Genomic DNA, 12639 nt, shown 5'->3' with positions numbered 1-12639 from the left:
TCGGGGCTGCAGGAGCATCGGTTGGTTGCGTTTTTCTGGGAACGATGGCACGGGTGGGTGTCTGCAGACGCAAGCTGAATAAAAACGCAGTCTCATAAAAAAAAACACATTGTTTTCACAATGAGGGGCATCCACTGTGGCGAAGCGGTTGAGATTTTGCATAATTTGGGGAACTGAGCCCTCGTGTCCTACCCTCGTGCTAATTACTGCCCTTGGGGTGTTTTGAGAGCGAGGTCAGCGAGTTCTGACGTGAATAAGAGGTGGGTGGGATTTTCCCCACTGGTGACCAGAGCTGGAGTGAAAGATCTGTGTACAGGACACTAAAGATAGGATCTGTTTGTGCTAAATCAAGTTGCTGGATAAAAGCTGTATCATCTGAAGTAAGCCTGGCATGGTGTGCCAACACCGCTCCTTTCAGCGGTCACAAACTTGTAGGAAATGGGTCCAGCTCCAGTCCCACCAAAGTACCTGATGATACCTAAATAGTGGTAAAATCCAGTTACCTCTTGAGAAGTGGAAAAAAATGGCTTTTGAGCTGCTGCCTTAGCTCAGACTGAAATGTCAAAGCAGCCAGTGTTGGATCTCCCTGTTAACACTCTCCTACGCGGCTCCTCTGTCCCCATCAGTCTCATCTGCGACTTCTGAAAGCTTGAATGCTTTATTCTGGCTCTGGTAACCCTGGAAGAAATCCAGAGCGATTCTAGCAGAGCTATTTTGGATTTGCGTTTGTAGGAGAAATTGTACCTAGAGGTTTTAAGTTAATCGCATGGTCATTTTTCCGCTGTATATTTAACCACCAAAGTTAATTAACATTGGAAGGTTTCACAGGCTGCTTCTTTCATTATCTCAGCCGTGGTAAAAGGTGGCATGGCAGGAAGGTGGTATTCTGGCTGAAGTTGTACAGATAGGAAAAATGCTGGGAATTGTTTCCAACAAATCCCAGGGACTTGAGTAGTTGGATGGTGGGATGGAGGTAAAGGTGAGGATGCATAAGCTACCATGGTACACATTGCCTATTGACTTTCCACGCAGTAAACAAAATTACCGGATGATTGTTCGTGTGTGTGGGTTTTTTTAATATTATTTTTATTTGAAGATAATATTTTAAGTAGGACTGCGATCCATAGTCCTGAACTGTAGGGGACTAATGTTCCTGTTCTCCAGCTGGGAGAAACTAATTCAACATCTTGTGTTGTAAACACTCACTCATTTTAACTGATTACACCTCCAATGTTCCTCAAATCACTAAAATTACTAATTGCTATTCCTTACACATCAGAGAGTGAATCCTGAATAATTAACCCCAAATAAAATTAGATGAATTGGCCCTTTTAATTAGAATCCCTGCTGCTGTTTGTTCTGAGCTTCCTTTTCTTACTGTTAAGAGACTTTTAGAATGATTAGAACTGTTTAAGACTTAAACAGCCAGTGACCTTTTAATACACCATAAATCCATAAAAGCAATATTGCAGCTAGGAAGTGGTGAAGTAAATTTTCAGTGCAACTACCTGACACACTCAATATTCTGTTTTTAAATGCTGAGGATGAAATTAGCCAGTATGGGGTTTTTTTTCTCCCTCCTGCTTATTAATACAGTAGCTGATTAGCGAAAGTAGTTCAAATGGTGGGATTAGTGATTGGTAAGAAAGCGGTAATTTAAACAGTGCTTTGGGTTCATGGGGCTGCTTTATTTTAGGAATCATAGGCCAATGTGTTCTATTTAGGTAGACTGTGGAGCTGATGTGTAATCATGGGACGGTTTCCCTTGCACCAGTGTGGTGTCCGTGACCCTTAACGACATGGTTTTGACCAAGGATGAGCCAACGCAAAACATGATTTTACGTGCTTACCTTGTCCAACGATACATGTTAAATACAGATGCTACAGGAAAATATTCATTTTGGGAAATATAGATGCATGGTCACACCTAAGAGTTACCAGGTCGTATCTAGCTGAAGTTTTCTATAAAAATCCTATGGTGTCACTTTTGCAGTATGAAGTTTCCCAGACCACTTAGTAATACTGCAATATTCTGCAGAGTTTTGCAGCGGTTATTGTGGGGTACAGGTCTGTGGGCATAGAGAGAAATTAATAGTAATCTCATTTATAAGGATCTTAGCCCAATGCTAAATGAATTAGAGTTTAAGTATAAATCTTAATTGTTTCAACGCAGATTGAAATTGCCAAATTGCAAACTTTGGCTTTCTGCACTAGAAGTTAAATACTTGACCAGGCAATGGGAAATGTCTGTGTCTGCTCAGTGCTTTCCAAACTGGAGTCTATCTGGATCAGAACAGAAACCCGTCAGTGGGGGTTTGCTCCATGACTGTCCTTATTCTGGTCTCCGGGTCAGGGGAGACCTGTGTTTTTCAGGTGATTCAAACTGATTCTGGACCAGCTTCAGAGTCAGAAATTACCAAGATGATGATGAGAAAGGGTTATTTTTGTTTCAAAGGAGAAAAATGAAAAACATCTGGGCATATAGTCCTCAGATGTCACCCAGAGATCTGGGAAGACCAGCGTGAACCCTGTTTTGTTGGTTGACAGATTTCGTTAAGTTATTGTTTCAGGGAAAAATATGATGTTTTGCTTTTTTGTGTTTCCGAGGGTTTTTCCCCCAAACAGTCTCTTCTTACTGAGCATGTGAGATCGTCTTCGTGTCTAGAAGTTTCAAAGCTGCAAATCTTCATGTCTAAACAACTGTGTCAGTCAAGGGGGGAGGAAATTATTGTGCTGCAATTCATTTGCTGCCTGGCAGATATATCTCCCTGAAAACAAAGGCTTGAGACATGAGCCTGATCCTGCAAAAAACTGAAGCGCACTTAAAAATTTAAAGGTTAGACTGTAAGTGAGAAAGGTGCTCAGTGCATAAGACAGGATGTTTTTCTCGGCTTGTACCCATGAAGGCATCAGGCAGCCAGTGGCAAAAATCTTAAGAGTTTCTAGTCAGCCTGACAGGCTGATGCTGATGGACACATCTGTTAAGGCTTTTAACAGCTTTTTATTTGTACATTTGAAAAGTGTAATAATCAAAAGCTTAACTGTCCTTGGAAAGGGCAAGCGGGGAAATCTGGGGCAGGAAAGGGGTAAAAACTTGGAAATGCATCTGCATGGCACAGATTTGAAACAAGAAGCTGAGCTGGAGCTTGGGAGGCATCCCTTCTGCTCATGGCTTTGCTGTAGTTTCCTGGCATAGCTGTGATGGACTGGCTTAATTTCTGTCCAATTACTTGATTGTAAAATATGGTAGAAAGCATTACGGGGCTGACAGCATCAGCTCTCATGGTTGTGCAGGGTGATGCTCCGTCACGGGCGCCGAGAGAAGAGCTCAGAGCTGCGGTTTCACGGCACGTTGCGCCGTCGTGTCTGAAATAACCGAGCAGACGCGTGTGCCGCACGGCACGGCCCCTTCGTAGGTTGACTCACGGTCTTCACAGCTGTAAGAAACAAGTAGCTGATGCGATGAGGAGTGTTTATTTTCTTCTCTGAACTTATGGTGGTGGGTAGAGATGTCTCATTGCAGGAGCTGAAGGCAGGCTGCACCGCGGCGCGAGGAGGAGCAGGACGCGGCTCCGTGCCGGCAAACACGCCTGCCCCGCGCTGCCTCCGTGCGGGGATTTGCCATCAGAAGGTGATTCCACCCGCCTGGAAGTACAAATTGCTTCCTGGAGGTGCCTTGATGTTTCTCTGTTGACAGAGCTCGGTGCAGTTGCTCTCTTAAGTACCTCCACGTGTTCCGGCTGGTGCCAAGTGAATGTCAACAAAAACGCCAGTCGCGGTGCCGAGCAGTAATCAATACTAATTAACCTTTTGCCTTTATTTACGGAGCGGCAGCAGGGTTAAATCAGTCAGGAGAGGGTGAGATCTCAGGGTGGGATGTTAACCAGCCCATGGTTAACTCTGGTAATCCCAGAGCCCCGGTTCCCCCATGGCTGACGGTGCATCCGTGCGGACCAGGGGCCGGACCCTTCCCCATCCTGCTCGCCGTGTCGCTGGCTGGTGCTGGAGGTGGTCAGCAGTGGGTGGCAGTGATCTCCTCTACGTACCCAGCTCTAAGCAAGTGGAATCTGTCTGGCTTGCAAAGCTTCAGGGGTGAGGGATGGTCCCCGAGGTGCATTTTAGGGAGATCCGGCTCAAAGGGAGTGCAAGCTTGCTTTCAGGTTTTTTTTTCTCCTTTACTCCTTCAAATGTAGACCTGTTTCTTCCACACATCGTCTAAAAGCATGTGCTTCTCAGAACACAGATTTTACAGTCTTCGCATGTTCCCTTTTCGGCCGGAGGGAGACTTCCAGCAATGCCAATAATAATAATAAAACAGTAACATCCAAGGGAATTCTCTCCCGCGAGTGCAGTGGGAACAGCATCGGGTCCTATGGCTGTGTGTGGGAAAGAGGAAAGTGCAGTGGCAGAGTAAATAACTAAAGCTGTGAAGGAGAAAAGTCCATCTGTTCGCAGAGGACCAGGAAAAGGCCAAACATCTGCAAGGTCCCCCCAGTTCATCAGGCATCTGCTCTCTGCTTCCCAATCCAAAAACCTTCCCATTTGTGGGGAGAGCAGAGCCAGCAGCTTATCTGACAGAGAGGACAGAGTCAGCAGAGCTGGGCTGAATGCAGTAAAGCCAGCTGTCTCCTGCTGCAAAGAAAAGTGTTTTCTTCCAAACTCTAGAAAAAGGCTCTTCTCCATTTCTTTTCTTTGCTCCTTTTCTGAAGAATCTTGCCAATTTTTTTTTTCTTTTGGGAGGAACGGATCTTCCAAAGGGGCAAAATGGTATTTGTTTTGTGTTTGTTCTTGCGATTGTTGTTTTCCCCTTCTGTTATAACAATTGTTATTTTTCCCTTCTGTTTATGCACAGACCACGTCCCTTTCCCCATCTCATTCCCTTTAACACGTTCTCTACCTTGATTTTGCTTGGATGTTTTGAAGGGTTGTAACAAAGTGAGAGTGTCTGACTGATGTGCTGTGCAGGGAGATGGGTCTTTGGCATTGGAACCAGGACTAACTGGAGAAACATCATCTGAATTTTATTCTTTGTGAAATATCTATCTGCTGGAATTGAATTTGTTTGCAAAATCATGTTGATTGGTTAGAAGGTCATCTTCAGAGCAAAGGAGAAAAGTTTACTTAGCACTCAAACTTCCCAGCATTTTTTAGAACTAAACACCAAGATGTTATTTTCAAAATATTTATTCTTTTTATTCTGTATTGTATTTCATATGATTTGAAATAAAATACTGGATTAATTATAGGACAAAGAGGAGGATACTGCAGATGTTATTGGACATAGTTTTTTTAAAATCAATCTTGAACTCTATAATATCATGAGCCAGTAGGTTTCATGAGGTTTTATGTATTGGAGCAACATGGTTATCTTAAATTAGTTTTCAATGTGTTGTTTTCGAACTGTCTTCATGCATCTGTATTTAGGATGATATTTTCCTAGGGATTCAGAGAGGTTTTTTTGAGTCCTATCCATGCTCACTTTGGGGAAAATGCGAAGAAATTACTTTCCTGGGAAATAAGATCCCTAAAAGTCCTAGGGGGAGTTTGTGCCTTTCAGAAAGTGATTAGAAATTGGAAAAAAAAAAAAAAAAAACAACAAACCAAAACAAAACCTTTCCAGGGCTGCAGACCCATCTGCTTTGCACGGCAGACGGCTCGAAGGTGCCGCCCAGCTGGTGCCCATGCCTGGCTGGGCCTGGGGCTTGGAACCTGGGCACGAGTGGTCCAGAGGGCTGCAGGTCACTGGGGTTTGGCTCAGTGGCTCGCCCAGTGGTTTGGAAGCCCCTCCTTGGTATTAGGGGATGGCACTGGGGGTCTGTAGTAGAGAGGTGCTGTGGCACTTCATGGAGATGTGGAGGGTCAAGCAGGGAGCCCGTGTTTCCTCTCAGAAAGGGTTAAAACCTTCCAGAAGTAAGAGGTCCCAAATACTTGAAATATCATGCTTTTATTCATTTATCTTAAACTTCCGTCTCAGATGCACACAGGAGAGCCAAGAGCAAACAGCTCTGCTTGCAGCATCAAGTTTTGTGAGAGGAAATAAGAATATACCAAAGTGGTCCAAATTACAGGCAGCTGCCTGCTCACGAGCCAAATCTAGTGCTAATGGCAAACGTCCTTTTTTCCGTCCTTCGGAGGTGCTTTCAGAGCCTGCTGCCCACAGACCATGCTGCGCTGCCCTTGTTTTCTCCTTCATGCTCCCACCTCCTCAGAAGATCTCAAGGAGAAGTCTTCCATCTCCGCTCTAAGCTGGATGGCTTCACAGCCAGTGTGCTGCTTTGTCTTCAGCTCAGCAGTTTGGGAAGTTTAGAATGAGCAAATTAAAGTGTAGATATTTTGTACATCAGCCCCATGTAAAGAGACTCCTCAGTGTTACAAGATGCTTCTGAGTTTGTAGCTGGCCCATCACGTGGCTGTTGTCACCAAGAAGAGCCCGTGATCTTCCCAGCAGTTCTTTACGTGAAGCTATGAGGTCCCTATAGGAAGGAGGAGATGCAAAGAACGTGTCTGCCTGCCGGTGGCGGGGTTACAGGAGCTGGGCTGGTCTAGATTTTGGGCTCCAGCTCTCCATGTGTCCTCTGCAACAGGGAATCCTTACTTAGAGACAGCATCTGTTACTGTCTTTATAGCAATCAAGAAGAGCTGGCATAATTTGACACATAAAAGGTGTGAATTTGGCGGGATCCGTTGCAAGGCTGGACATGACGTGTTCATTATTGCAAGTTTTGCAGCCACCTGCAGCAGGTTTAGGTGAGACGTGAGCTTTGATCTGTGGAGCTGGTTGTTGCTGCCTTCAGGCTTTGTGGCAAGTCACCTTCTGCTGCAGGGCCTGAGGACCGCTAAGCAATCTGCCAACATTACTGAGCTGATGTAGCCATCTCCTGAAGCAGCGAGGGCTGTGGCTGAGCATTTGATGTTTAAACAATATATTAACTCCTGTGCCAGGATACTAATGGGCAGAGTATTGCAGGGTTCATCCTGATCATCAATGTCATGATGTGGGGAAATGCTGGTGAGTCTAAGTTCTCCAATTCTCTCTCCTAGGGGACTTCCTTCCTCCGCCCCCACCTCCTGTGGATGACCTCGGGAACATCACATCAGCACAAGGTGCCTTTCCCCCCCCACCTCCTCTGGATGACATGACTTTCAATGTGCAGGTAAGAAGACAAGAATTTTATCATTAGTGCAGAACTGATCCAAAAATGGAGGAAATGAATGGATGGTTATAAAATGAGGTGGCAAAGTGCTGTGGTTAGAGATCATGTGTCAGGAACAACCAAGTCAGCTTTAACAAGCTGTGTTTCCCAAGTAGGGAATATTTCCATTCAAAACTTGCTGGGCTATTAAAGGATTTTTTCCCATCCGGCTTGAATTAGAAGACTAATTGCCTTATGTCCTTGCGATGGCAGATGGGAGTGAAACCTTCCCAGAATGAATTGTTTTCTGGAAGGGCCATCTCCTTCCATGGACTGCGGAGAGACTTTAGGGCAGTAATCTGATCCTAAAAGTGCTTTGTTTAGATGCCTAAAATTAAGTGAAGCAAATGAGCCCTGGCCCAGCTCCAGTGATGTCACTGAGACCCTTTTCACCCCTGGTTTGCTGGCTTGGATCTCCTAGATTTGCCATCTGGATGAAAGTTCAACTTCTAAGGTGCGTCAGCTGATGATGGCATGTCCTGTGTGGATAGGGACATACCTTAAACACCTCTGAAACGTATGAACACTTTTCTGCAGACATCACTGGCTTGCCTGGAGTGCCAGGTACTGTTGTGTTAGTTCAGACACGTTCAGGAGAGATGTATTCAGGCTGCAGGGACGGGCTGTCAGGGTGATCAAGGAGTGAGGAGCTGGTCTTGCCAGTGAAGACCGGAAGAGTTTGGTTTGTTGGCTGAGGAGAGGGTATGTTTGCAAAATTTAAATATATTTGAGGAATAAGCACCAGGGAAGAAGAACTATTTCGGCTCTGGGTAAATTAGTGCAGGAGCAGGAGAGGCTGAGATTACCAGAAGTACCTTCGCGCTGGTGTTGAGAAGGTTTCTGAGCACGGGCAGCTGCAAAGGTCTGGATAAGCCTTCTGGGAAGAGTAGTGAGAGCAAAGCAAGCATGATCTAGGTTTAAGGCTGGTTAGAGTTGTGTAACCATGTGTCCACAGCCACGGGGCTGCCCTTGATGACCCTGGAAGGTCGTAGCAATCCTGTGTCTCTCCATGGATTTGAACCTGAGAATAGGCTAGTGGGCAGACATTAAACAGGATCTAAGAGACCTGACTTAGTTCCTAACCCCACCAGAAACTCTAGAGTCAATCAAACTAGTTTGTGCCTCTGTAAAAAGGGGAAACTTTTCCATTCCTCGTGGGCTTCCCGTGATCTCTTGCCTGTGGCGAGATGTTCAGACGCTATCACAAAGTCTCAGCAGCGTGTTCCTGCGGTGGGTTCAGCACCATAAGCAGCCTGAGAGAGGGAAGGGGTTAATGAGGATTGTGTTCTCCTTGCCAGGAAAGGCTGCAGCCGACAGGGACATTAGCCAAGTGCCGAGCATTGCTTTTCCCAGCCTTGGGGGAATGAAGTAATTCCCCCAGCAAACCTTGTTCCATCTCTTATCTCTCCAAGAAGAGCAGACCCCGTGGGACCAGGGCAGCTTCCAGACCAGGCTGGGAAGCGGTGGAGCAGCAAGGCTCCTGGTGAGCGCTGGTCAGGCTTCCCCCTTGTCAGGTCACCCGAGTGGGGACCTTGCCACGTTTATTGGAAGGTGCTCATGTCTTCAATTCCTCCTGTCTCTCTCCTACAACAGCCCAAAGATGTGCCTGAGCTGCTCGGGGCTGTCACTGCGACGTGCCCCTTGGTAGAACCACCCGACACGGATGGTTCTTCCCTGCTGAGCTCATGAAATTGCTATTTGTCACACCCTTTCTCTCTGGCTTTGGGAAGCCGGGGCTGGAGCCATGTTCACAGTGTTGGGTTTTGGCAGGAGCTTGGTTAGAGCGGGATTCCTTCGCATGGCATTCAGTTGGGATGGAGGAGAGCCTGCCCGTCGTACCCCAGCACACCTGCCTGTCTCCACCCTGAGATGTACTCTGTGCATCGGACATGGGTCCCTGCCTTTAATCTGTGCTCTCGTCACCTTTTCCCCCTTTCTTTTCCCTTCCGTCCTCTGAAGGGGATTGGAAGCAGACAAAAGCCAGGGCTAAGTCAGGAGCCAGCAGGGTCTCGCGTTGCAAGATCAGCTCCTTATGTTGTAGGAGCAGCAAAAGTTGTGCTGAAGCGAGACGTAGGGCCCAAGAGAGGAGGGAGAAGGGCAGGTGGTGATGGGGGAAGCTGCTTCATGCCATGGGACACAGTCATTTTCACGACTCCAGATGGGCGTTCCCTCGCTGAAGGAGCAGAACAAATAGTGGCCGTGTTTCTTTCACCCTGAAGCCTTTCTCAGCCCTCAGGGCACGGTTGCATGAAGGCAGGGATCTCAAGACCGTGTGTAGAATTGTACTCCCAACAAACTAGAGCCAAGCTTGATTCTGTTCTCTGATGCCAGGCCGCTTCATTTCCATGCCTCAGTTTCCCCATCGCTAAATGTAAGTGCTGGAGCAGATGACCCCATTCCTGAGCGTGGACCAGATCTGAGGCTGCTACCTGGGGTGGTTTGGCCCCTGTGGATCTGGTGTGAGCCCTGCAGGTTTGCTCAAGAGTTTGAAATTTCTCTGCTCCAGCAAATAAGCCCCTTTACAACTGAAATATCTCTCTGGATGGTAGAGTGCTGATGACAGATTATTAAATATGTGTGCTGTGGCTCCAGGTACATCTTTTTGTACCAAGTGTTAAGTTGATGACGGCAGCAGAATATATGTTTAGTTTGTTATCATTTTGTGCATTAATATTAGCAGATGGCTAAAAGCTGTACAGATTATTACAGTTTAAGTTCTAGCTTAAGAGCAGCAGCTAAAACAGTATTGCCCAGTTTTCATAGACCTGTTTATCTCTGGATCTCTGTTTGGACAGTGGAACTGGCCACTTAGGATCAGATCCAAAAAGGTACTTTAGTATCTGACTTCCCTTGAGGTGCCTACGCTCTGATGGAAATCAAAGGAAGACTGGGTCACAAAATACCTTTGCAATAGATTTGGCTTTTTTTTTTGTAATTTCTGTTTTCCCATCTAGATTCCTCATGTTCCGATTCACAGCAGGGCTGGGGAGGAAATGGGAAGGAAATCTAAACTCTCTTCTTATTAACTGTAATGCTTAAAATATATATATATTTATTTATTTAAAAAAACAGTGTGTTGGGGCTGGAGGAGAGTTGTGTTGGGAAGTTCCCCTTCAGCTGAAGTCAGCCGGCGAAGGCGAGGGCTTGTTCCCAGAATGGTGGCGAGGGTGCGGCGATGGCGTGTTTGACAAATAAGGACATGAGCAAAGAGCCTTTGCCACGTTGGCTTGGGCTCAGTTTAAAAGAGAAAAAAAAAAAAAAAATCCTGGACAGGAAGAAAAATGAAATCACTGTTTGTCAAAGGGAAACAGATAGATCTGGGAGGAGGGAAGCAGATTTTTCTTTTTTTTTTTCTTTTTTTTTTCTTTTTTTTTTTTCTTTGTCTTTTTACTTTTTCTTTTTTTTTTTTCTTTTTTTTTTTCTTTTTTTTTGTTCTTCTTTTTTTTTTCTTTTCCTTCTACTTTCAAAACAGGCATTCTGCCCAGGCCAGGGAAAGCAAAAGTAAAAAATAAATCTCTCATAAGCAACCTCTCAGGTGCCCTATTTGCACACAGAGAGGTAACCTCACTCATGGTACCAGCTGTTCCTTCCTCCCTCACCAGGCAGATGAGGGGATGAGGATGTGCACAGTGGTGTGAACAGCTGGGCCCTACCCAGCACCCCATCCCCGGGCTGGCTCTGGAGCCGTGCATGCCATGGGGACATCTCAGTTATCCATATCCTGGGAGCTTCAGATCTCCACCGGCTTTGAAACAACCAGTTCTCCCTAAAGGATGGATTCAGAGCCCATCCTTTCATGTCGGGGTAGGACCTGGGTGGCTCAGAGCAGATGCGACTCTCAGCTGTGGACCTGCCCAGGGCCACCTTGGAAAAACAGGCATTTGTGAATTGCTGCTAATTATCCACAGGTGCTGCATCTGCATGTGGGTTTGATTTTCATTTGGGACTCTATGGATGCTGCCACAACATGGAAAGGAGAGAATTATATTCAACCAGGAGATTGCCTCTTTCCCAGCAACCCCTGGCTGTTATCAGTGTGTGTTTTATTGACAGGCCACAAAACACTTTATAAAAGAAACACCAGTCTCTCCCTGATAAGGAAGCTGAAGCAGGGAAAGTGCTTTGCCAGGTCACCAGGCTGGCCAGTCGCAGGCTAAAAATAGGACCCAGATCTCCTGCGTCCCAGAGCAATTCTGTCTGCTACATTGCACCGCCTCGTTACTGTAAAAACTGCAAATTAATGAGTAAATACCATCAGTGGCTGAGACCAGAAAGAATTTAGGATATACCAAAAAGGGTGTGCAAAAGTGGTTTAGGATGGGGTTTTGAGTGAAGAAACAATGAGACTTTGAATGGTTGCATGAAAGGTAAAGTTAGATAAGATATAAGGAATAAATTCTTCACTACGAGGATGGTGAGGCACTGAAACAGGCTGCCCAGAGAAGCTGCGGATGTCCCATCCCTGGAAGTGTTCAAGACCAGGTTGGATGGGGCTTTGAGCAACCTCATCTAGTGGAAGGTGTCTGCTTAGGGTAGGGGGGTTGAACTACATATTCCTACCCAAACCATTCTATGATTCGATGATAAAATAGTTTAATACGCCAGGTCTTTTGTATGCGTGGAGAGGCTGTGGTGCTGTGCTGTATGTGGGCAGGAGCTAGTCTCACATTCAGACCTACTGGACTCATGGACCAGGTTGTATCATCCTGTTGTGATACGCAGAAAATCAGCTGAAGGACTCAAATTCCCATTGCCAAGGAATTTTGGAAGGAGAAATGCTGAAACGCGGTCTGAAGGCGTACGTGCCTTCCTCTACGAGGCTGTTAAGAGAAGACCTGTCTCGCTCGTGCCTGGGAGAAGGTGGGAATGTGTTGATAGATGCGAGCAGCGAGAGCCTCATCCTTGTTATGGAGGAGGCTGCCAGGCATTTCGCTGTCTGACTCCCTCCCAGCGAGCAGCGGTGCCTCTTCGGGGGCTGTGACTCACCGGCTAAGCAAACAGTGGAACAGAGGGATTATTTATTTATTTATTTATTTATTAAATTTTTTAAAATTTTTTTTTGGCTGCATATATTTGACAAATAGTTGGGGAGGGAAAAGTGTGATTTTTGCCTGCAGGGATGCTACTTTAAACAGCACATCTCCTGCTCAGCGGCGTGGCTGCTGGGCTCTGCCTGGGTGCTGGGCTTGCTGTAAATCGCCTGCCTTTTAATATTGGGAGAAGCGGAGAAGGCCAAAGAGAGCGGAATATGTGTGTTCCGCCTCCCTCTAGTGCTAGATTTTGTTAATCATCGGGATTATTGGCCTGAGTGTAGATGCTCGTTGGTGAGGAACGTGGGCCAGCCGGCAGGGCTGCCCGGCTCCAGGCGAGCAGCAGTCGCTCCCAGGATCTCTGTATATAAAGCCATAGTCTGTGTGTATCGCTTGCCATTGAAGATCCAGCTTTT

General features: G+C 46.2%; 1 protein-coding gene across 6 annotated transcripts in view; it reads left to right on the top strand.

Annotated features, from left to right (window-relative positions):
- Positions 1–12639, top strand: part of LPP (LIM domain containing preferred translocation partner in lipoma) — a 344425-nt gene that overhangs the window by 149297 nt on the left and 182489 nt on the right. For all 6 annotated transcript variants that reach the window (XM_065639708.1, XM_065639703.1, XM_065639706.1 and 3 more), the window contains one exon: positions 7042–7154. In XM_065639708.1, coding sequence (XP_065495780.1) covers positions 7042–7154 — 113 coding nt within the window. The remainder of the gene's footprint in view (positions 1–7041; positions 7155–12639) is intronic.

This window comes from Caloenas nicobarica, chromosome 8, assembly GCF_036013445.1.
Source record: "Caloenas nicobarica isolate bCalNic1 chromosome 8, bCalNic1.hap1, whole genome shotgun sequence".
Lineage (NCBI taxonomy): Eukaryota > Metazoa > Chordata > Aves > Columbiformes > Columbidae > Caloenas > Caloenas nicobarica.
This window is presented reverse-complemented; position numbering and strand designations above follow the sequence as displayed.